This window comes from Anguilla anguilla, chromosome 4 (genome assembly GCF_013347855.1).
Source record: "Anguilla anguilla isolate fAngAng1 chromosome 4, fAngAng1.pri, whole genome shotgun sequence".
Lineage (NCBI taxonomy): Eukaryota > Metazoa > Chordata > Actinopteri > Anguilliformes > Anguillidae > Anguilla > Anguilla anguilla.
In genome coordinates this window covers 20,948,879-20,974,710 of record NC_049204.1, presented here as the reverse complement: position 1 = coordinate 20,974,710, position 25,832 = coordinate 20,948,879, and the positions used below count along the sequence as shown (strand labels likewise).

At 43.9% G+C, this 25,832-nt stretch overlaps 1 protein-coding gene across 1 annotated transcript in view; it reads left to right on the top strand.

Moving 5' to 3' along the window:
- Window positions 1-25,832, top strand: part of LOC118224950 (vesicular, overexpressed in cancer, prosurvival protein 1-like) — a 56,838-nt gene that overhangs the window by 25,493 nt on the left and 5,513 nt on the right. The window contains exons 3-4 of the mRNA XM_035412829.1: window positions 7,033-7,110; window positions 18,514-18,647. Of these exons, the coding sequence (XP_035268720.1) occupies window positions 7,033-7,110; window positions 18,514-18,647 (212 nt within the window). The remainder of the gene's footprint in view (window positions 1-7,032; window positions 7,111-18,513; window positions 18,648-25,832) is intronic.

Sequence of the window (25,832 nt, the reverse complement as noted above, 5' to 3'; positions counted from 1 at the left end):
CGAATGTGATATTTTGGCTGACTACAGCACCACTGCCTCATTAATTTCTCATTACGTGTGAATCCTCATTATGGTCTTTTGTAATGATGAACTTCAAGAAAGAAAATACTCAACCAAAAAAGACAGCTTTGGCAAGACAGCTTTGGCAAATAATTAAAGATCTCTGAGCAATGCAATTATCTCTGATTCTCTACACCTCTGGCCGCGGCCAGTTCCTGTGCCTAATTGCTTTCATTTAACATTGGTCAGATCCAGTTCCCATTACACAAATGAACATTCCAATCTATTGAATTTACAATAAAAACTGAAGCATTGCAAAACCTTCTTCAATGTTAGTATACTGATACTGATACAAAACTTGTTATTGCATACGTTATACGCTCTTCAGTATTTTTAAATACACTTTTAGTTAAGCCAAACCACATATTACTAATATAGACTACATAAATAGATAATATAGATATATCCATTTTTATATTTTGACATAGCAGTTAGGGAGCTGGATTTGCAGGTTAGAGCTACAGTGCTGGGCACTCCTCATGCACCCTTGACAGATTATTTTTTCAGATTCACAGATTCACTGGTAAATATACAGACTGGATACTGTGTAAAATGTAATTCCTTAAGCTAATCACTGTCTGTAGGAATTGCTTAATGCTTCATAAACAAAATAAGCAATCTGGAATAAAATAGTGGGAACCGTATGAATCCTCAAAAATAAGGTGCTTTCGTTTTCGTAAAATATGTTTTTCTGTTTTCCAATTTTCCAGATAAACTGGGCAGTGTGACTTTTTCTGGCTGCCCATTTCTCCCAAAACAGCAAATGTTCACCCTGTTCCCTTTCAGATTTGCCTTTTGATTGCCACGCCTCACCAGGCCGCCACTGAAGCGAGCGCTACAGACGTGTCTTTGATGGAGAATGTTTCCTGTCACTTTGTCAGTGCTGAGAATGCGCTGGGGAAAACACTGCGACTATTACGCTTCGCTTTCATCCCCGGGCATGAGCTCCATTTGTTAGCAGTCTTCTCAGAGGATGAATACTGAACTACAGCATCAGGAAATGTTCATTAACTGTGAGTTGCTTTCTGCAGGTCGGCTCTGATAGAGAGATCTGATAGTCGGTGAGGCTTGTCAAATTCTCTCTGTGTGCATCAAGCCATTTTTTTCCCACTGTTTTTTTCTCTCTTCTGCATCAATCAGGACCTCGTTTTATTTTTTTCTAAACAACTTTATTTGTGTTTGTGTTTGTCTCAGGGTAGTTTATTCTCTGCTGTTCTCCTCTGAGCTTCTCTTGGCTCAGTGCTGAATTTATTTTGTGGTTTTTGAACTGTTGTACGGCACCGCTCTGCGAGAATTGTCGCATTGCTTTATAGCAGTACACCAAATCTGTCACCTCAGAAAGTCCACTGCCAACCAGTGGCCCAAAGTTAAAGCAGGACACAGATGGACTGGATGAATGCTGGATTTATCCAACACTGAGGCAGTCTGTGGGGTCTGCCTTATGAAAAGCTAAAATATTTTTATTTTACTTCAATACATATTCTGAACACTACTTAACTAATATAGCGTGGAGTCTTTATATAGCGAGTAACATTCTTAACGGTCATTTGCATTCGAAATGCTCTGGAGCTCCTAATTGAGTTTGTGAGAGACTTAGTCAGATGAGATGTGGTTTGCATTGATTGGCTCTCCCTCGATGGGGCAGTATAAAATGAGACGAGAGAGAAGGTGAATCCCCGCCTGTCCGGCTGTCCCAGGGTCACTCCAGTTGTCCGATGATGACAGATTAGGCTGCTGTGCCCGAGCACCCAGATGGTGACCCGGGAGGGGTGGGGGGGATGGAGGTGAGGGCCTTGTGCTGGCACGTCTCCCGCGTGATTGATGCGTGCCTCCCTCTCCGCTCTCCTGTCGTGAGTGGGGCCGTGTGAGGGAGCATGTGCGGAGTGAAGAACGCTGACCAGCCTGCCTCAGATATGAGCTATATCTCCTGCAGGGTAGCGCTGGGAGGTGATGCACACATTACCACCACAGTCCATATGAAAGTACAGAGCTATGTATGCTGTGAACTATGTCCTCAATGTACTGTACCAGATCCGCTGGTATCCCCCCCCCCCACCCCCACCCCTGCCATGAACAATAATGCAAGTGAGACTGAAGGCTTTCGGTTCTAATTGACCATTACTAATGATCATGTATTGTTGCTTAAGATTCTTGCCAAGGCCGTTTATTGAGATAAAAAGTGGCCAACGGCAATTCATGAGATTGGGATCAGTCAGGTTTGCGTCTCTGTTCGCCCTCGCTCATGGGAATTCACGTCAAACCCGTGCCGCAGCTCTGTGTTTCCCACTCCAAAAAGCCTGCGGTTTCCCCGACAGCGGCTGAGATCACCAGGGCCAGGTGCAGAGCTCAGGGCAGGTTAAAGCAGGTGAGGAGGCCGTGTTATCGCAGCTCCCTGAATCTTACCGCTGCGATACCAGGCTAAGGAGCAGTCTTCGCGTTTTTTTGAAATTCGTAGGTCTCCGAGGTGACGGCGGCCTCTCTTTCAAGGGTGGGCGGAGGGCTTGACGGTTGCGACGCTGGCGGCGACGCGACGCCGATCGCGGTGTCAGAAATCGCTGGAGCGGAGCGAGCTCTGGCTTTCCGCGGCGCGTCAGGGTGAGGCTCGCCAGCGTCCCTGACAGAGGCAGCTGGATCAGGAGGCGCGATGGGAGGGGCGCTGCCGGTTCTAAATCTGAAACGCAGTTTTGACAGTTTTGCGCCGCCGCAGGAAAATATGGCAGCAGATGCTGGGAGGATCTTGAGTCCCTTTTTAACACCCTTACCTTATAAATAACTCTAAATGCCTCTGCTGGTAGTACGCACAACAAGCCATCAGCAATATGCCTACCAAATATTCAGGCATATATTTTTTCATGCTTTGCATGTAACTGTGCTTTGCATGTCATTTTTAATAATATGCACTGTCACAAGTTTTGCCTAATAACCACTCCACTTTACAGACTGCTAACCAGGGGTGTAGAAATGGGCCCTGTTAAAATTTGGCCTCTGGGCCCTGGCCCTCCTTCCCAAAGCAAACTTTGCAGGCCAGGCTTTTTAACCCCCCTTCCCTCTGGACTTGGGACCCTGGGCAGTCAGTTCCACTATTTCCCCCGCTACAACACCCCTGCTGCTGACAATAAATACTATGATTTAAATATTGTCTGTTCACCTACCAAGGACTACAAATAGAAATGAGCTGTTAAACTAATTCTGGCTCTTTATGCATCGATACGGTTCCTGACATGTTGATTGATGTGCATTGTCCGTTTAAAGAAGATGAAATAAAATATGATTGAAGCATAATAACTGGAGTTCTGGCAGTCAGTGTGACATCAGAGTATGGCAAGAAAACAAAAATTTAAAACACTGATGACTCCACCTGATGTTATGTTATATTGGTGTTTGTGTAACACTATCTTCTTACTACTATAGTATAAATTATATATACTGTATATACATATAACCAAGCTTATTGCAGTTATTATTTAAGGTATGGCCGCATTTACTTTTAACTACATTACATTACATTACATTACAGGCATTTAGCAGACGCTCTTATCCAGAGCGACTTACACAACTTTTTTACATAGCACTAACTCTGGGCTTATGATAGCGTTGGACACTTAAGATCTGTTTTGGCTGAAATGCAAGTTAGTTATGCATTTCAAGTTAACATCGGCCCATATACTGTACAATATTCTGGCCCACGTACAATTCCTGTATATGTTCTTGAATTCTCATTTTTAAATGAGTACTGCAGTATGTCTCGGTAGCTCTGTGTTCTGAGGCTGATTCATAGGCCTATTTCATACTGTGTTTAGCTGGCCATGGTTGGGGGTTGGGTAACATGACAGGTGGGAAAGAATAGCTTACACAAAAAAGTCAACCTACTGTGAGGGAATGAAAAATGGTTCAATAAGCCTGCCCTTTTGCAGAATTTTTTTTTAAATACTGTGCAGGTAGAAGAAAAAGAGGTCAGGTTAAAAAGTGGTCTTTGGGAGTGAGCAGGTAGGAATAACATCTTGAAAATAAACGATGCGGTTGCTTTTGAAACCTTGAGGAAAAGTAAATCCCAACAAAAAAATTAATTCAAGAATTAAAGGGACACTAGTGAAATGTGGAAACGGGTGTTTCAGAGGAACAATGGCGCACACAATAACTTTCACTCACAGAAGCAGTGTTGAGTTTGAATGTAAAGATAGAAGAGACCAAAACCCTGAGTAAATGCTCATTGTTTATGTACCAGCATTCTTTTGATGCCATGTGTAAAACAGTTGATATATAATCTCGTAGAAATTAGCTCTTGTGTTTATCTTCAGCATTTCAAAATAATTTATTTTTAAATTTGTTCTAATTTTTTAAAAACAAAATTTTGCTTTGTGATTGCAAAATACAGTTCATTAAAATGTCGTTTTTACAAGGGGAAAGCTGGTTTCCTCTAGATTCCACTCCGAACTGGTTTAGCTCCAGCTTCAGTAGACCCTGAGCCACTGCTTTTATGAATATAAATGAAAATTGATCTGTTTGAATGAGAAGTGCACGAACAGCATTCCATGACATAATGAATCACTTTTCATACCGGGCAGAATCTAATATGTCCAGCTCTATGAAAGGATGCATTTGTACCTTGTCCTGATTCTGCAAGCCAGTATGTTTTTCGAAGATACTTCTCATTGAGCATCTCATTGAGGCTGATGTCGGCAGAACCTCTTTGAAGAAGAGGGGAGTTACCAAAAGCACAAGCAGCTTTTATTCAACCCCACTTCTGTTCTTCATTGACATACTTGACACTCTTTCCTGTCATTATAATTTCATAATGCTATCATAAGCGTCATATAGCATAACCAGCCTTCAGAGCTTTGGAAAAGTACTTAAAGCTGATTTAAAGCGTTATAGTAAAGCCTGCTTTGTCATGAATCAATTGAATCCTCCTTGTAGGGCATTGATATTGGTGCCAAACGGGTTAATGCCAAAACGGATAATGTTAGCATGGTCCTCTTGACACTAATGAAATGTTGGTTTGGGTGAGAGAACAATTGTAGTGTGGCCTGCTAATACTATTAAATATATCCCAGTAAGACTGGACTGAGTGAACTTATATGTATAGTAGTGATGCTGTAGATTGTTTGAATGAATGGAACGCAATTTTTCATGGTCAGTGTTCATTCAAGCAAAACTCTAGTTTTCTTCATTGAAGATTTTTCTCAAACAGCATAATAGCGCATAGTGTTCTGCCTTACTGTAATACATTTATATAAATAATAAAAAAGCAAGTGTCCAAAGAATAATACTAATAACTGATCATATTCAACATCTTGGCCCTTCATTCTGCCTCTGCTGTGTTGATATGGCAACACTTACTGAAATGCAAATAGAATCTTTTAAATCTACTTAATGTTATTGTGAGTCATTCAACAACCAGTTAAGTCGACCTTGCTCAGAAAAATCTTTCACAAACAAGTGCACATTTGTATATTGAATAAAATAATAACCCAGAAGACACGCAAGGAGTAGATATACTGCATAAAATATTGAATAAACAGCTGTAGCAGAGGCCACGATTCAGTTCATACTGAGAGTTATTCTCAGTATGTTAAGTCATTCTGTACTGTAGGTACACTGACCATTAGAATTAGAGCAATAATGCTATTCGAGTGCTTGGTTTAGAGATTGGTTTTGGTATCTCAGTGAAATTCGACAGCATTAAACGGAGGTAGTTTGATAAGGCATTCGGGTATCAGACTATATCATCCTTTCTTTTCCCAGAACAGTGGCGCTGCAGTAACATTTGGAAGCACCAGATGGGCACAATGTGCCCTGCACCAAACAGATATTTTTATGTCAGCTGGGACATCACACCGCTGCTGCTGCGCTACCTGCACTGAAGCCCTTCTTGGAGAAGTTCCTCTTCGCCGTAACACAGATTTAATCATCATTCACACGCGCAGTTTGCTAGCAAACACAGACCGCACAATTGTGGTCTAAAGGGTTCAGAACCAGCAGGCATTTTGGCTGCAAATGATCATTTAAGACCGAGAGAGGCTATTGGAAATGAACACTGTCTCCATTAAAGCCACGAGCCCATTAGCAGCATCTGGATGCTCTGTCATCTCAGTTAAAGGATGTGCGTTGGCAGCTGACTGCCTTGCAGGCATTGATTTTGCTTAGAATTTATGCAAATGGTGCATTTGGAAACACGGCAGCCTACTGTGGGGGAGATGATTAATGCGCCGGTATGCTCCTCGTTCAGCAGCATCCACGCCACCGACTGCACGCTTGACAGATGGGTTCTCGCATTGTTTAGCTGCACTTGTCATTTGTCATGTTTCGTAACGCGCGAAGTTCATTTTCCTTCTTGAATGTATGGTGTATTGTCTACGACCAATTTCTTTCGTTTCTTTCGACTGGCCAGTGGTAGCTGACCCCTGCATCTTTTGTATGATGGAGATCAGAAGCATGAGTGAGCATTTGAACGTCCTTTATAGAAGGTGGCATCACCCCTTCTAGGGTCTGGGTAAGAATGTGATAAGGATCCTTCGGTTGGGATCTGCGTTTTTCATTTGGCAGGTTAATCAGATCTCTTGCTGTTTCTTGTGTATGGTGCAGTATGAAACCTTCAGCTGGGGCCTTACTGTGGAGCTCAGTTCAAATAAAATCTCCTTTTGTCCACTTGTGCATTCTAGGCTGTTATTTCTGTGTAAGCACCACACTGGATCTCAGCCAACCCTAATTTGTACTGAACGGAGCCCCAGATATTGTGACCCATTCTAATTTTGACCTGAATTGGAACTAATGATGAGAATTACACCAGGCACTGAGTTTGGACTATGGTAACCTTTTTCCTTTCCCCTCACATTTGATCCTTGGAATTCTGGAGCTGGGGGCTTTGGAGCCGCGGCGCTAACGAAAGCCTGCTCGTGTGCCCGGTGGCTCTGAATGAGAGCAGCAGTGTTTGGCGAACGGAGGAGATAATGGGGTTTTGTCTCCTTTCAGATGCCGTTCCTATGAAGACTGCTGTGGAACTCGCTGCTGCGTCAGAGCCCTCTCCATACAGAGGCTATGGTACTTCTGGTAAGTGCCGCAGTGCTGGAGCCAGTATCAGCTCCATCGGCTGCGGTGTGTAAATGCCAATGCGGAGGTTTAGTCTCTCTCTCTCTCTCCCTCCCCCTCCCTCCCTCCCTCCCTCCATCCATCCCTCTCTCTCTCTCTCTCTCTCTCTCTCTCTCTCTCTCCCCCCCTCCTTCCCCCTCTCTCACTCTCCTCCCTTACCCTGGGAGATGTAGTTTTGTCATTATTTCCCACCACTGTCCTGAGGTCACAGGGTCATGCTGAGAAATCAATATGCTGCAGCACATGCATCCATCCTGTAGGGTTCAGTCAGTAGAGAGGAGGCGCAAAGTTAATCTCTCATGTCTTTTGCGCCGGGGATTGTCTAAGCACAGAGAAACATTGTCTTGTAAATGACACGTCTGTTGGGTAATCAAGGGTAAGAGCCTAAGAAAAGGTATAAGTCCTCTAAAATAATGGATGGGGGCTTAAATAATCAATACTGGTAGCTGCTCCCAGTCACGGCTGCCCCCATTAAACTGACTCCTGAATAGAATTCAGTTTTAATGCTGGGATATTGCACTAAATATTGTATAAAACTATGTATTTTGAAATGGCTTGTCCTGGCCCATGTGGTCTTAATACACATATGGAATTAGGTTGCAAATTAGTTGATGGGCAATGTACTGATGAGAGAATTTCCTTTTTAACATTTAAAGCCATTTTAATACAGGCTGTGCAGAGTAGTGAGGTTAGTATGCTGTTATATGAAGGTTATCAAAAACCCCACCTCAAAGGAACCTTAAACCTGGTACTAATCATTCAATTAACTGCAAGTCAGAGCTGTTGCGTGGATCCTGCTGTTGCCAGAAATGAAATTATCCTTTTGAACCTTTTTGAATTATGCACTGCAGTACACACTAATAGCTTTTCCTCTCTCAACATCACACTTTACCGGTTGGGTCGTTTGATGCAATTTTCTTCTTCTCAGCTTATTTAACATCTCTTTGTCACTGCTCCATGGCAACCATGATACATCTATCTCCCGGCTCCTGTCTTTTCTAAGGGAAACAAGTCCTAGACTTCCTGTGTCTTTGCCAGGTGTTACGCTTTAAAAAGGTTCTAGACCCATTCAAATACTGGTTGCTGTTGATTTATAGTATCACTTTTGAATAGGCTCCAGCAGGGCTGCCCTAGTATCCTGGGTATCGAACTTCCTGCAGGTTTTCACTCGCACCCTAAAAAAAAAAAAACCACATCATATTCAACCGCTAGAGATCTCGTTGAGCTCCTAATTTTGAAAATCAGGTGCGCCAAGGTGCAGTCGAAATGAAAGCCTACCGGACGGTAGATCTCCAGGAACAGGGTTTGGGCAGCCCTGGTCTTTGCCTATGAGTGGGCGTGGCCGCACAGAGCCACGGTCCCTCTCCACCTCAGACTGAGGAGAGATCAGGCAGCCCCGCGAGGAGCAGGGAGGAGCGGGGGATGGGAAAGCCGGTGATGAATAAGCAGCGGCTCCGACAGCACATATGCTAATTAGCAACACTCTCGCTGTCCTGCAGTTCGCTGCCCGACCTGGCCCAGGCAGAGCCTTGCTGCGGCAGCTTGAGCTCCAGGTCACCGCTGACAGAGGAGTGATGCTGATTACATGTGGCACCTCCAATGTGTCTCTAGAAAAAATGGCGAAACGAATCAGTGACTCATTGTTATGGTGCGGAAATGAAAGGGCGAGTCTAACTGCAGCCCTTCACTTTGAGACTGTGAGAGTTTCTATCTGCTTTTCCCTATTCTTGCACTTTTTTCATTTATTCACTCATTCACAGTCATGATGTTGCCTGAAAAACACAAAGCGCGTACGTTAGGTCATTACTTCAAGTACATTAGACTGCATTTAGACTGAGTCGTGGCCTCGGGGTTCCAGTGGTCAATGAGACGTCGCTTAGAACAGAACAGAGCTCACATTGTTACGTTTGCTCTGCTGCAGTCCAATCTCCATTTGGATTAATGTGCCGATTTGGGTACAGATAATTGCAGTCTTCGTTCTGGCTTGAGGAATGACGCTATTAACCGGCAAAGATGACATCCCCACGTTACTGCAGGCTCCCAGTGCTGTCAGGCCAGCCCTAATGACAAATTGTGCGTGTGTGAGCATTTTGAGAAACACTGCTCCGCCTGTAAATAAGCAGCAGAATGCTTTAATGGCATCATCGCAGAGTCTCCTCAATCCTGCCAGCTCATTACGGAACCTCCCGATGACTTAATGGAGAACCTGGCAGCCTGTCCGCATTGTTCAGCGGGGCAGCGGTCGGCGTAATTAAGACAGCGAATAGACAGGCCGTGGGCGTGTCCCTTTATTTCGGCAGGCCCACATAACACACTGGAGCAGCAGTGGGCCGCACCCCCATACCCCACCCCCACCCCCACCCCCACCCCGCAACTCTGCCCTGGCATTCGTGGGTAAGGTGCGTTAAGTGATAAAACACCCTTTCTCCACTGATAAGATCGAAGGCCTTGCGCTTTGCTAATAAATGGGCCGCATTAGCAATCTGGCAACGGGACAAAAATGAGGGAGACGGAAGGATGGGCAAGTTTGGGTGCTAAATGTTTTATTAATTTTGAGTCTCCGCATTCCATACTAAGGTGGTAAAAGGGGACACCCCCCCCCCCTTCACACAACCCCTCAGGCTACATCCATGACACAATGTAATCAATACTGAATGGACTGGAGAGAGAAGAGCTCAGTCTGGCTGTTTGTGAAAGCTCAGCACATTTTCATGTGCGTTGCTTGTATCTGATTTTTAACTCGCACTCGCTCTCTTCTGAGTATCAGTTGCCAACACAGGCAAAAGAAAAAGGTCCTCCCAGCATTATATTAGAGTCCGGGTGGCAAATTAAACTGAAATTACAGAGACACACATTGTCATTTTAATTTATCAGAAGTCATTTAAGAAAGTATATGTCATACGGCGCTTCTGGAGATATATGAAATAATTTGCCGGCCGTTTTTTAAGAAGCATAATTAGGTCATTACTTTGCTGTCAAATTCTTCTGCTTTCCTACGGTGTTTTTCTGGTAATTATCCCATTCAAATGTAAATGTTTAGAGCTGAAAAGCCCGTCCAATAATTGACTGGCACTGAAATGGTAGCACTACATTCAACAGCAATATCCTCTGATCGCAGTGCCATCAACGGCAGGAAAAAAAAAACAGAACGATAAAGAGATGAATAACCATAATGTTTTTAAAATGAGTTTCTAAAAATAGTGATAAAAACAAGCCATTAACAAGTCATCAACTTATCATCTAATCATGCAGAATTACCACATGGGTTCTCACACTAAAACCTGGTTGAATGGCCTTATAAGGGCGCTGTTTTGGCACATAATAGTAATGGCTAGCTAGTTGTTTTGAAATTGGTCACTGTTCATTGATCAGCTCGATGGATCTCTAATGGATTTTTGACTGCTCTGAATGGAAATCGCTGTCAGAAATCCATTATGAATAATGAATTATTGTGTGGTCCAGAGACTCCAGGGCTGAAGCTTCTCAAACTGGGCAAATGGTCTCTCATCCCTGTTTCGAACCTGAGATCTTTGCCTCAGTGTTAACATTACATTACTGCCATTTAGCATTATCCGTTTTTATACAGATATATACTGAAACAAATCAGTACAAAGTACCTTCTTCAAGGGTACAACAGCAGTGTCCCACCAGGAAACTGAACCTGAAACCTTTCTGCCATTGCTGTTATTTTTAGGGGATTATAAGAACAGAGGAGGGGAAATATTATTACCTGGTGGGCCTGTAAAGAGACCAGAAATATAAAGGCAATCTAGAAAAAAATGTTTCCCCTATAAATTATTGATAGTTTCTTTTTTCATAGTTCATACATTACATATTTTAGATGTTCAAATAACAACTAACATCTTTTTTGACTATATTGCAATCATTTAAAAAATAGTTCAATATTTTTTAAAAGGTACAGATCTTATAGAGGTTCATGCTACCATGCCATTGAGATTCAGGCTTACTTTCATAAACAACATGTTAAATAACTAATGCAAATTGCAGCCTGTAATGGGTGCTGGATAAGCCTTTTAAACCCATTAAATTGAAGATGGTGTTCTCAGTTACAGTGTGTTTATTTTACGGCATCTTGAGATGTGAGTGCCTGGGAACACCTTCTGAAAGAGGTTCTTAAGGAAAGACCCTCTCCCAAAAAGACTGAATTAGGGCCAGGCATTGTTCTCCTGCTTCTCCCCAACTTACAACGCATTGATTAATTCCACTTAAGGGGGAGAGGAAGACACAGTACCTTTGGCCCCCTATAGATTAGAGAATAGAATCTGATATATTGTCCACCCATCAGTGTAAATTTGCCTAGTGCTTCACCTCCCAGAGGTGGAAGAGTAACACAGAGTCTGAAAAAGCAACCAGCTTTTTTACCGTATCGTATATATCTGAGACAATACTGTGCCTGACCTAACCCTAAACCTAACCCTAGCCCTAACCCTAGCTCTAACCCTAACCCTAACCCCAACCCTAACCCTAACCCTTCCCCTAGCTCTAACCCTAACCCTAGCTGTAACCCTAACCCTAACCCTAGCTCTAACCCTAGCTCTAACCCTAACCCTAACCCTTGCCCTAGCCCCTAGCCCCTAGCCCCTAGCCCCTAGCCCCTAGCCCCTAGCCCCTAGCCCCTAGCCCCTAAGTCCTAAGTCCTAAGTCCTAAGTCCTAAGTCCTAAGTCCTAAGTCCTAAGTCCTAAGTCCTAAGTCCTAAGTCCTAAGTCCTAAGTCCTAAGTCCTAAGTCCTAAGTCCTAAGTCCTAAGTCCTAAGTCCTAAGTCCTAAGTCCTAAGTCCTAAGTCCTAAGTCCTAAGTCCTAAGTCCTAAGTCCTAAGTCCTAAGTCCTAAGTCCTAAGTCCTAAGTCCTAAGTCCTAAGTCCTAAGTCCTAAGTCCTAAGTCCTAAGTCCTAAGTCCTAAGTCCTAAGTCCTAAGTCCTAAGTCCTAAGTCCTAAGTCCTAAGTCCTAAGTCCTAAGTCCTAAGTCCTAAGTCCTAAGTCCTAAGTCCTAAGTCCTAAGTCCTAAGTCCTAAGCCCTAAGCCCTAAGCCCTAAGCCCTAAGCCCTAAGCCCTACCTTTACCCTAACCTTATACATAATATAACAAATCAATAATTTAAGCTTAAAAAACCGTTTGAATAGTCAAAATAAACCCCCTGCCCGCTCGCCCACCAACTCCTTAGACTGTAGTATGGAGATTGAACATGTGAGTACAATGCCCAGTCAGGCATTGAGAATGACCAGCTCAATCTCGCGGTAATCATTCGCTGTTTACTCGGCTCATGTTCATCCTCCTGTTAAACGGTTAATTAAACCATAGAATTTAACAGTTTTTTTATAAACAATAAACTTACAAATAATATAGCAAACCAATAATTTAATGTTAATAAAATCGTTTTGAAATTAACCCTAACCCTAACCCTAACCCTAACCCTAACCCTAACCCTAACCCTAACCCTAACCCTAACCCTAACCCTAACCCTAACCCTAACCCTAACCCTAACCCTAACCCTAACCCTAACCCTAACCCTAACCCTAACCCTAACCCTAACCCTAACCCTAACCCTAACCCTAACCCTAACCCTAACCCTAACCCTAACCCTAACCCTAACCCTAACCCTAACCCTAACCCTAACCCTAACCCTAACCCTAACCCTAACCCTAACCCTAACCCTAACCCTAACCCTAACCCTAACCCTAACCCTAACCCTAACCCTAACCCTAACCCTAACCCTAACCCTAACCCTAACCCTAACCCTAACCCTAACCCTAACCCTAACCCTAACCCTAACCCTAACCCTAACCCTAACCCTAACCCTAACCCTAACCCTAACCCTAACCCTAACCCTAACCCTAACCCTAACCCTAACCCTAACCCTAACCCTAACCCTAACCCTAACCCTAACCCTAACCCTAACCCTAACCCTAACCCTAACCCTAACCCTAACCCTAACCCTAACCCTAACCCTAACCCTAACCCTAACCCTAACCCTAACCCTAACCCTAACCCTAACCCTAACCCTAACCCTAACCCTAACCCTAACCCTAACCCTAACCCTAACCCTAACCCTAACCCTAACCCTAACCCTAACCCTAACCCTAACCCTAACCCTAACCCTAACCCTAACCCTAACCCTAACCCTAACCCTAACCCTAACCCTAACCCTAACCCTAACCCTAACCCTAACCCTAACCCTAACCCTAACCCTAACCCTAACCCTAACCCTAACCCTAACCCTAACCCTAACCCTAACCCTAACCCTAACCCTAACCCTAACCCTAACCCTAACCCTAACCCTAACCCTAACCCTAACCCTAACCCTAACCCTAACCCTAACCCTAACCCTAACCCTAACCCTAACCCTAACCCTAACCCTAACCCTAACCCTAACCCTAACCCTAACCCTAACCCTAACCCTAACCCTAACCCTAACCCTAACCCTAACCCTAACCCTAACCCTAACCCTAACCCTAACCCTAACCCTAACCCTAACCCTAACCCTAACCCTAACCCTAACCCTAACCCTAACCCTAACCCTAACCCTAACCCTAACCCTAACCCTAACCCTAACCCTAACCCTAACCCTAACCCTAACCCTAACCCTAACCCTAACCCTAACCCTAACCCTAACCCTAACCCTAACCCTAACCCTAACCCTAACCCTAACCCTAACCCTAACCCTAACCCTAACCCTAACCCTAACCCTAACCCTAACCCTAACCCTAACCCTAACCCTAACCCTAACCCTAACCCTAACCCTAACCCTAACCCTAACCCTAACCCTAACCCTAACCCTAACCCTAACCCTAACCCTAACCCTAACCCTAACCCTAACCCTAACCCTAACCCTAACCCTAACCCTAACCCTAACCCTAACCCTAACCCTAACCCTAACCCTAACCCTAACCCTAACCCTAACCCTAACCCTAACCCTAACCCTAACCCTAACCCTAACCCTAACCCTAACCCTAACCCTAACCCTAACCCTAACCCTAACCCTAACCCTAACCCTAACCCTAACCCTAACCCTAACCCTAACCCTAACCCTAACCCTAACCCTAACCCTAACCCTAACCCTAACCCACCGATATATCTGAGACAATGCTGTGCCTGACCACAAGGAAGAACATTTTCCTATTGGGTGGAACATAAAATTATATTTGTTAAAATGAATGACTTTGATTAAATGCAAAACTAGTATATTATCAGAATTGTTCAAATTATAACTAGGAGCTCCCTCTGCAATAACACGCATTTGCACAGGGTTCTTTTTCTTTTTTTCTGAAGTGCGTTTCCTTTGTTATTGCAGACTTCTGTAATTTATTCAACTTCGCTATGCCCATTTGAATTCTGTTAGTTTTTTAAAAAAATTTTTAAATATGACAAGGACACTTTGTCCTTGAACGTGACAGTATTGTCCTTGGAGGCGTTTGGCTGAGACACTGAGAGGAAGTTAGCGCTGTGGAGTATTACAATTTCAAGGCTAACACGGCAACGCCTCCTGAACAAACACGCGGCTCACTCAGGGAAGAGCTCATTTTTTGGTCCAGAGGATTAATAAATTTTTTTTTTCCTTTTGAGTCCAAAGAGGCAGGAAGGCAGAGCTGGTGATAATTTCATTTCGTGACGGCGCTTGGAGTGCGGTGGTGGGACTGAACCTTTTATTTAACATCCGAATGAGTGCCTTGAGGAGACAGAGAGAGAGACGCGGAGGAGGAGGTGGGCCTGAATATGATAATGCGAACAGCCGCAGTGGCTGGGATAAAGACGCTCGGAACCATTTTGTAAGAGAGCTGAGCCGTCCCTGAAGTGAATGCAGGCCAAGTAATCTGGGCCTTAAATTGATCCGAAACTTTGAATTGCCCACTAAACCCTAATTACAGACGTAGTTGTGTTAGCTGAATTTTTTACATGCAGTAAAGGTGCTGACACAAATCCATGTACTGTTATTTCCCTGTTGGCTTATTTTTATTTTTGATGTAGGTCTGCTGACGGTCTCATTAAATCAGTTACAGGGACATGAAGTGGTTGACTGTGTGACCAGAATGCATGCTCTGCAAGCTCATAATCAAGGGATAAATGAATAAAAAGCCACTGAATCACACTGACAAATGCCCATCACAAAGCTTTGATCTGTCTCAGTAGAGGATTTGATGGCAGACAGTTTTTATCATTTCAGGATATTATACTACAATATCCTTCTCATTTATCACTAAGGAGCCCTGCAGGAAATAATGTTAAATTATGGATAATCTTTATGTATAAATGTATTTGTTATGTATTCCCACTCTTGTGTCATGACCTTTGCATTGCTATAGAGCCCATCAACGCGAAGGGCATGAGACCTCAATGACAGTAATCACCCAGGAATAGGCAGGTTGCATGGACAGGTTGACATCTGACTGTAGTGGTCTGAAGCAATGACACCAGGTTGGTATTTCAGACAAAATGGAGGACACATTTGGCGTTGAAAAAGCCAGTTAATATAGCAGAGAAATTTAAGACTGCCACATTGTTTTCATTTTGATTCTACCGTTTGCAGCTACTGTGTCCCTGGCCCTGTTCAACCCAGTTTACATCAATTCCTTCTTTCCCTGAGCTACCACCAAGCAACCATGTTTGCAGTTAAGCAGCTATTTACCTCTGGGCTGGATCATTTCCACACAATAATCAAATGCTGAAATACTGAGGTGTGTTTTTATATAACAGTCTGTAGAAAAGCAGTCCATTGGAAAAATCTTTGCCACTCCTTCAGATTAGTTTGACACTCAGGAAGACCCATTTGTGAATTTCCACCAGAGCTTGTTTTAAGAACATAAGCACATTTTGACCCGATGCCACAGTGAGGCTATTCTAGTATGAGGTTAATCCTGAAGGCTTCCCACCTCTGAAAGCTGCAGAGTCTAGGCCCGGCGTTGTTTAGCTGTTGCTATTGACTGTTCAGACACTGTGTGAAAGAATAATAACAATAGTAATAATAAGAAGACGAATAAGCCATTTTCAAAATCATTCCATTGTACCTACCCCTGAATGCCGGTATTCCTTTTTGTATCAAATAAGCTAATGTCATCAAATTGTCCTTGAGGGAAAGATTCATCAGGTCTCATCCCTCGTTTATGCAGTAGCCGATGTCCTGCACCTGAGACTCTTCACTTTTATTGGCATTGCATCTTTATCACAGTCGTGTGCAACAGCGCCAGCCAATGAGTGAGCTTACATCATTAATACAGCCTGCTTCCAGACGAGCTGTAAAGGTGACACATACAGGGCGCAGGAAATGTAGCGCTTAGACTTTCACATGTATATAAACCAAGCCATTAACAATAAGTACTGTAGTAAACATATATTTGTATGCTAAGGGAAATATTTAGCATTATTTCGCTTCAATGAGAAAATACTCCTATTGAAAATTCAAAGGCGCAGTTCACAGGCAGTGTACTCGATCTCTGATATACAGTAGGGGCGCGGTGCCACTTCTCCTTTGGGGCAAGTTGTTTATTGGTGTTGAATAAACAATATATGAACACTACCAGTATTGAAACTGAGCTCTTCCAGTGTCGTAGAAACTCAGTTTAATATCCTCTGTGTTCTGTAGTGTCGGTTAGGGGAAATGAAAGTGGTGCGTAAGTGACACAGTCGACTTCGTACTTAATTACAGGGGATCCTGTGATGGCGTTTGAAAGGAGTTGCTTCAGAGCTGTGTGTAACAGTGGCCTACGTACCAAATCTCTGTGCCTCTCAGAGAGCTGGATGACTCCCCATCCTCCATGCTCACCGCCACCCCCGCCCCCTCCCATCCACTTTGTTTTCAAGCCACATAGAATGGATCATCTGCTTCGTCCATATCATGATGTTGCTAGGCAGTATGGCCATAGAAGTCTCACAGTTCATACACAACCATTACAAAGGGAATATTTAACTACATCTTAATGCAGCATGGACTTCAATAGACTTGTTGTTTATCAGCAGGTAGAGCCAAAATACATCTTGTGCAACAAGAAAAGGACCCAATATGTTGATGAGGCATCTATAATATCATCATTACCTATAATCATTCATAAAGATGTGTGCTGGAATTTTGTTCAGAGTTTACCTTACTTTTTTGAGCCATTATGTGTGACATTTGAGAATAGCATTTTATATTATTTATATTATGGTGTAATCTTACATACACTGAGGCTTGAGCTTATGAATCATTCATGAAGAGATTATGGCATGGCAACAGGGGTGTTACATATTTTAAAGTGAGTGAAAAGACATGCAAAGCAGAGACAACAGTATAAGATCATACAAAATGGATGCACTGGGACCACTGGAGATGACATATTTCTTCCAGGTTACTTCTTCTCCGGAGGCATCCACCTCTGCCTGCATTTTGGAGTTACAAGCTCATGAAGCCTAGGCTCCCCCCCCCCCCCCGTTTGCATCCAGAGATTAATACCATAATGTGTTAAAGCAATAATGAGTTTTGTCGACCCAAAGTTATCTGTTTGGTAACAGCATGGTCAACGGTTTTCCTGAATTGGATCTTGTGTTCTGTGTCTTTTCAAAAAAAGCAGCGACTACAGACTTTGCCTCCCAAGAAGGGAGTATCAATGGCTTGAACAATAACTGAGCAAAGGATTTCACAGCACTTCTCAGCGAGTGAGAAAGGACCGATTAGATTCTCTTCTTTAGTGAAACAGTCCTTAAGAAATTCCACTTTGCAAATAAGCCAAAAGGGCACCTCAGTCATGAATGCTAAACCGTGCTGGCGTACGCCTGGTGCATCCACAATTAGCACTGCTCATTAGAAGTCAAAAGGGATCATGTTAGCATTTTGCCTATAACCTATCAAAAGTGACCCTGCAGTGTCTGCTAAATTAATGCAATGTTATGAAAATGACTAAAATACTCTAACAGGTGATTTAAAATAAAACTGCTAATTGGCTAAAAGTTAAATAGTGTGCTGGCATTGATAATAGTATTCCTGTGCCCTTTTCTGATGGGGGTCCAAATGTGGCAAACTGTTGAACATGAGACTGTTTGATTTTAATTGAGCCTTTTAAAAATAACACACACTCAGCAGTACAGAGGTGGACCGGGGGTAATGGCATGGATTCCTGATTCAGAAATTGCGATGAGCTTGGACTACTGTACATGAATCGTTTTAAGCGGCCCCACCTTCCTCTTGCCCCTATCCCTACAGCCCCAGCTGTCAGTAACATTGCTCCCGTCTCCCCTGTGTGTGTGTGTGTGTGTGTGTGTGTGTGTGTGTGTGTGCGTGTGCGTGTGTGTGGATGTGTGTATGTACGTGTCTGTGTGCATGTGTGTGTGTGTGCGCACTTGCACGTGTGTGTGAGTGTGTGTGTGTGTGTTCTGCAGGCTGCTGCTGATGATGGGCGTGCTGTTCTGCTGTGGAGCCGGATTCTTCATCCGCAGACGCATGTACCCCTCCCCCCTCAGTGAGGAGCCCGCCTTCAACGTGTCCTTCACCAGACAGCCTGTTACCACACCAGGTGAGTGTGAGGCATCACACACACACACATATGCACCCACACACACACACACACCCACTCACACACATGCATGCGCACACACACACAAACACACAGATACACCAACCCAAACACACACACATACACACACATGCACTCACGCATGCACATACGAACACACACACACACACACACACACCCACATGTAGACCCAAACGCACACACGCACACACCCACCCACCCACACACACACACACACACACACACACTCACTCACCCAGTCCCAGCAGTGCTGCCAGGGTCACAAGGTTTCTTCACGACAGGGCTGTCTTATATAGAGATAATTCATCACACACCGCTGTGCCAGTCCCTGTCCACAGGCTCCTCTGTGTGTCCTCGGCCCCAATGCGCTTTTTTATCGGTTTAAGTGCAGCGGCACCGTGGCCCCGCTGCGCTTGATTATATGACTGCGCACACAATCGCGCGGCCGTCGTACCTACCACTGCTGAGCCTTCTGACTCATCCCCTGTCACCAGGCGTAATCACCAAAACAGCCCATTACCATCCAGGCTCTGAAACAAAAACACTGCTTTGGAAAGTAAGGTTATTAGGATAGGTAAGTAAGGTCATTATGAGAGGCCGCTGTCCTATTCCTTTCACGACTGCACGGGCTCAGATCGCGTGATTAACATTGTCTCGGTAATTGAGAGGGGACAGTCTCAGTCTCTTCCTGTCCTCCAGAGGTCCACGTGACAGGGACTGGGGACACTGGGAACATATAAAAACCTAACGGGTTCGAAGACGAGAAATCTGCCTCACAGCTGAGCTCAGATCAGCGGGAATTGAAGACCACCGCCCGGGAAAAGCCGTTTTCCCATCAAAGGGAAATTAAAAGAGAGCAATGGGAGGCCGCTTCCCCAGTCTTTTCATTCCAGAAGTTAAATTACCGCAGATCCTGTTAATCCACACTCTCCTTCGCCAGTCTGCAGCTGTGTAGGACAATTGATGAGACGTAAACTCAAAAATGTAGCGTGAACGTGTGTTATAGTTTCTTGGAGTCTGGAATTATGTTTTAGGTTATTGGGCGGTGCCAAAAGAGCTTGACAGCTGTGGCACAGATAAACCTCTCCACTTGCGTAATGGTGGAAGCTGGGTGGTAGATTGTCTATGGGCTGGGCTACGAGTTGATTTAGATTAGAATGCTGTAGGACAAAAAATACTTGACTCTCAGTTTTAAGTCCGTTTGCTTTTCACTGCATTCCAGAGTACCTTACCCTTCAAAACACATAACTGCCTCGCTAGAGCATTTCCAGAGCTCTTTTCTCTCAGGGTCAGCGCTGCTGGTGAGGCACAGCACAGTCCATCACGCTGAGGAATAAAATGACTGGTAGGAAATGACTCATAGGAAAAGAGTTATGGCAGTAGGACTCTATATGTTTTTTCGGTTGAGAACGTGTGGCACAGCTTCAGCTATAAATTGTGCGGGGTTTGTAAATGGGAACTCTCTTATAATGCCACAATTCAAGAGCCGTCTGACCTGCGAAGCAGTGGGAGTAAATTGTTTGATGTTTGGAATCAATCCCAGTGCCTTGGAGCTGGACCGATCAGGAAAGTGTGGAGCTCAGCTTGAGTCAGAACGCCTCGCAGCAGGACGCATTATGTCAGTGTAAGATTTCGGTTTCCCTCGATTTAAGTCAATTAAGGCATTTTTTAGGGTAGCTTTCATCCATAAATGACCTCTTGGAGTCGCATAGGTATTGACTGTGAATCAATCTCTCACTGGTTTCTCGGCAGAAGGGAATTCGTTACAGTATTTTACCCCGAAGCATTCAATGAAGAAACATTTCCAGGTGAAATAAACAACGGAATTGCTCTTTTGACAATGGGACGAAGTGTCACCCTTTTGAAGAAATCCTGCCTCCCAGTCCGCTTGGCTGTTATGGCAACAGTGGAACCGGAATCCCTGAAACAGATGTCTGCAGAAAGAGAGCTGTTCCCCAGGGCTCCTTACGAGCACAAAGCCACACCTACACCACGCTACTCCTGTTTCCACATCCCATCTCTTTGATGTTCACTTTATCTCTGCTAATCTGGAATCTGGGGAATAAAACTGCATTAGTTGGCTCCAACTACAGAAAACATTAGTTGGGCTGAGTTTCACTGACACTAAAAGCAGAGGAAATAAACTACTGCCAGATTATATTACTTTCCACATCACCTGTTTCCACCGATTATGATTTATTTCTCACATGAATCTAATATTTGAAATGCTTTGTGATCATTTATTTTTATTGTAATTTCGGTATTTAACAGACTTCTTCCTGTAGGGCAACTTGCAGGTTATGCTTTCACTAAGACAAATACAGTATCGTACTAAATCTGCGATAAAAGTCAGACAGTGGGGATTTTCTTTTTAAGATGGTGGTGAAAATGGATGATGCAATGCCTAGGAAATGAAAGAAATAGCGCTGGAAATGCTGCTTTTACCTGGGCTTTCGAGTGGAGGTTGGGGCACTCTGCGCTTCATCTTCACCAGTGAACACGATGGGTGGAACGCATCAGGCAGCATACACTGCCAGTCAGCACGGACGCTCTGTCAGTCTCTCCTCGGCCTTGCGCAGCGCAGACTGATAAAGTAGACGTTTAATCATATTGACGTGGGGAGCCAGCCGCGAGACTCCCATTTACTGAACTGGGCTGGGATCTGATTGCGCGTATCAATTGAGAGCGTGACCCTCCGCCGCGCAGTATCTCAGGTTCTTTAATGTTGCGTCTTGTGTCTCCAATTACCCGGCTGTCGAGCCTTTGGAGCCATCTGAGAGAGTAATGAATTTCTGCTGTCCCCTGGAATGCATTAAACCCTGTTTGATGACACCATTCCACCAGACAGCACCTTTTCTTCACAAATGCAATGAATCTGGTCTCATTCAAGTACCAGGTTCATTCCTGATTAAATCTGTTTTGCTATCTATGCAAGTCATAGTACTGCCATTTATTAAACCAGTGATTTCCTGCCTGAATTGGTATTGACAAGGTATAAAGGCACTTTCTTACATGGAGTATCTTACAAATTCAGATATGCTAAGCTTTCCTTCTCAATAGCTTTAATAGAGTTTTTAAATGTCAGAATAAACAAAAGGAGCTTTCATTTTTTTTCCAGTGAGGCAGAAGGTGTCCATGTTACCAGACAATCTTATGCATTTCCAACATCCTTGGCTTTGAAACTTCAACATTTATGGGTTGATATCAAGAAAATCCTTACCACTGGACTTCTGAAACTTCAAAGACTCATGTAAAAAATTCTTAAATTATGGAATCTTTTAGAAGATTACTTCAAAACCCCTCATAAAAAGGCTGTATTTAGTTTCATTTTCTGCCTTTAGAGGTGATGCCCTGTGCACATACTTAGTTCTATCTCATTCTGATTCTAAGACATTTGTTTAATGTAAAAGTTGCTTGATAGGCATTTAAACCCCAGGATGATATTCGAAGTTGCATCTATTCCCTACCTATATGAACTATATTTGTGGTTTCATGTCTGTTGCTGGTAGGGGAATTTCCACACTCAGGATCAAGAAGATGTATTCTTTTCACCTACATTTCAGTATTTTTACAGACCACTGTGCTTCTGGCTAGCTGAGTTCAGAGTGCTATTCAAATCTTTAAGGAAAATGTGTAATCTCCAGGTGGGTTTGCTGCTTTAGGCTACATAGCTAGAACTCAATCCTTTACAAGGCTGAAAGGACTAAACAAGCACTCTCAAGTTTTCTTTTATTTCCTCTATGCATATGAATTCAAAGTGATGGCAGTCCCTGAACAATGGGACCTTCATCAGAACGTTTTAATAACTCTCATCATTCTGTCCTTAAGAATGCCAGCTGAGCCCCTGGGTGACTCAAACTGTAAAGGCACTGTCCTTGTGTGTGCCTGGGCCTCATGGTCTGGTACCCACAGAAGGGGAAAATCGATGTGCTTCTTTCTTACCACCGGGCACAATCAAGCACAGTGACGCAAGCCGGGTGTGACTCGTGTGTGGGTCCTGTGGTCTCCAACTGGATCCGGACCAGCGTTGCTTGCTTTCTGGAAATGAGAATGATTGGGCACTCAAATCTGGGAGGAAGATCTGTGAAAAAATTATTCAGCCGAAAGTGCTTGCGTCACTTGTCAACATTTCCATCAAGCATCATGTAGTTTTTCTGTGACTGCGGGGAATGTTTTTTTTTCTCAACCAGGGAAATATAAAAAGAATAATTGTTTTGGGGCTGTGGGAAGATTGAGGTAACTCAGCCTGAGGTAACTGTAACCCACATTTATTACAGGAACTCAACAGTAGTGCAGCAATGTACCAGCCCTGGCCTGCAGCGATGATGGAGGCTTTGGCAGGGGTGTAGAGCACCTCAAACAGCACTCCTCCCCACTGAGAGCTGGCCTGCTGTTGCACTGGCTTCCCCCTGCTCTCCCCAGGAGATGGGCTAGGAGTGCCAAAGGACTCACTATCAAACCAATGTTCTCTTAGAAAACTGACCTTCAGGTCCCCTCAACATCCTGACCAACTCCCCAACAAATCCCCCAACAACTCAACCGATTGACTATCAAACGTGACAACATCTCAACTAACTCACTATCGAACCATCAAAAACTAATCGTCACTAAACTAACCATCAAAAACCCTCAACATCTCAATCAGCAAACCATCTGAAATTCACAACCGACCGATCTAAATCAATGGATCCTCTGAACCCCCCAGGGTCTCAGACAATTCCAGACAAGCTCATTTACATTTGTCAATGCCAAATCTAACTGTAATTGTTCCAGCAAAAGAAAAGTGCCTCACAGTACTATAATCGCATTATGTCTGGGGAACACTTGATAAGTAAGATGACTTGGGGTTTCCTCTGAGTCAGAGTGTATCTGCTGTAATTGTTGTTAGCTGATGCCCTCTCTTTTCTTAAGTGCCTTAAGTTGTGGCCTCACTGTCCCAATTCCAATTAAGCAGGGGGTTGACATTTCCTCTAGAGAGTTGATGCCGTTCATATAGATAATTACATATATTTCCCCCTATAACTACAGCTATTTATGCTTAGAAATAAGGCTGTGTGCAAGGATAAACAAACATCATGTAATATAATCTCATCTTCCAGTGACCATTTGCAGGTCATGTGACTTGTGAGGCGGAATGATGGTTTATTGGGAGTGCAGGGAGCAGCCTTCTGTGGAGCTTAATTATGAGTGAGGAGGTTAAGGGTCCCGTGGCTCCGTGCGCTCGTAGTGGAGCCTGGGTAGCCTGATTTTCCTCAGCCTCTGTGGTTTTACATCCATTGAATTGTTCCTCCCCCATGGCTGCTCCCGCGAGAGTACAAGGCTCCGTCCTCCCTTCAGAATGGTTTTTTTTTCTCCTCCGGATGTGGGGGAGCCTATTATAGGAGGCCTGCTAGGATCATTTTATAGAGCTCTGCACGTTCATCAAGCCGTGGCCATCTTCACAGCCCCCCCGCAATTAAAGGGCCGCGGCGCCGGGGCTGGGAAGTCTGGAGGACCTGGGCGTCCGGCGGTGCGTGAAATTGCAGCCTGCTAAATCGGCACGGTGTGTTTTAACAGCGCCGCTGAGGTTATTACGGACCTTTGAACCTTTGATCCGGGGTTTTTTTAAGTTGGGGGGAGGGGGAATGGGAGGGGGGGGGTGGACACGGTAATGCTGGAGGAGCCCCAGCAATCGGAGAGGCAGAACTGCACTGGGAGGGTCCCAGAAAAAGACATCTGCAACCTGTACACCCATCCATGGGCCCCTCCACATAGAGCGTGGAGGATAAGCTGCAGAAACCCCCAGGCTGGGACCAGTGCCCCTCTCATGTGGGTTCTGGTACACTGTGTGGGTGTGCACCCTCTGTTTCTCTGAAATAAAAACAAAAACTTTATTTATGCTTATATTTATCAAAATGAAGAGCATGAAGGTGATGCGAGCCTTGATTCTGTGGATTAGCTTTTTACGTTTTCACATAAATCTTGGTGTAATTAATTAAGGGACATCCATACATATGCACAGTGCAAAAATATGTTCTTGCGTTACACACTGCTATCATTCCAGAAAATAAATCCTAGGATCCATGGTGTTTTCAAAGGATTTGAGTAAATATACAAATATACAAAGCTCTAATGGTGATTGGATGTGTCCTTCACTCCTTTTATTCAAAGGCCAGCATCTACAGAACAACAGAATGAACTTGCACTTGTCTGAACGAATGCATTTAGCCACTTACAACATACTGATTAGATAAGCCATGAAGTTGAGGATCGCTGCCATGCTGCATTAACCGGGCTAAATCCTGTAGCACGTTGCATGGCTCATGCGATGCTCTGGGCTGTCTTTGACTTTTTCCACTGCTTGGTTCAGTGCGACTGACATTCTACAAGAATGTAGGTCACCTAAACTTTCCCCGGCTTTCCGAAGCTTTCTATTGCTACGAGTACAAATAAATGAGAATTTCCATTATGAGTGTCAGTCATGTAGAAAATTGCATTGAGTGCATGGAGAGCTGTGTATAGCTTTGTGAATAGCTGTTGTTCCTTTTGTTTTACTCGTTCTAATATATTTGAATTCTATGACTGAATATTCACAATTTATATTACAAATATAAAGAATGCAGACTACATAATTTTCAACCTGCTTTCAAATTGTATTCACTTTTCAGCCCAGTGCAGAAGAACATTATGTTGAAACACATTAGTTGGAGGTTTGACAAAGAAAGTGCTTTTTTGTGCTTTGACAACAGAAGTGCTTTTTTGATATCGCAGTGCTGTGCAACTGCTATATCAGTAAAGTTCTCAGGGTAAATGTATTTTAAAGCAGTGCTCCTGTACATCTGAAAGCTGTTTACAATTTAATGTGTCAGTATCGTAGGAGAAGAAGGTATCTCTGTGTAGCAGTGGTAAGAGTACTGGGTTCAGAACCATTAAAAATAATCACTGTCTGAGTTACAGGACACATCCTTCCAAATGTTCCGTGTGGTACCATCCTGTATGTCATGTTTGAAAACAAACTAACAGTAAGCCTGTGTAATTGGTAGATTCGTGAAATGTTGACATTTAAGGGGGCCTTTCCGTGTCAAAGGATGGCAGTAGTGCATGTTGCCATGCACAGAAAGAGGGCATTTGTGACAGAGATGGCAGGAGGGCTGGCAGGGAGGTGGGCACGAAGTGACAACTGCT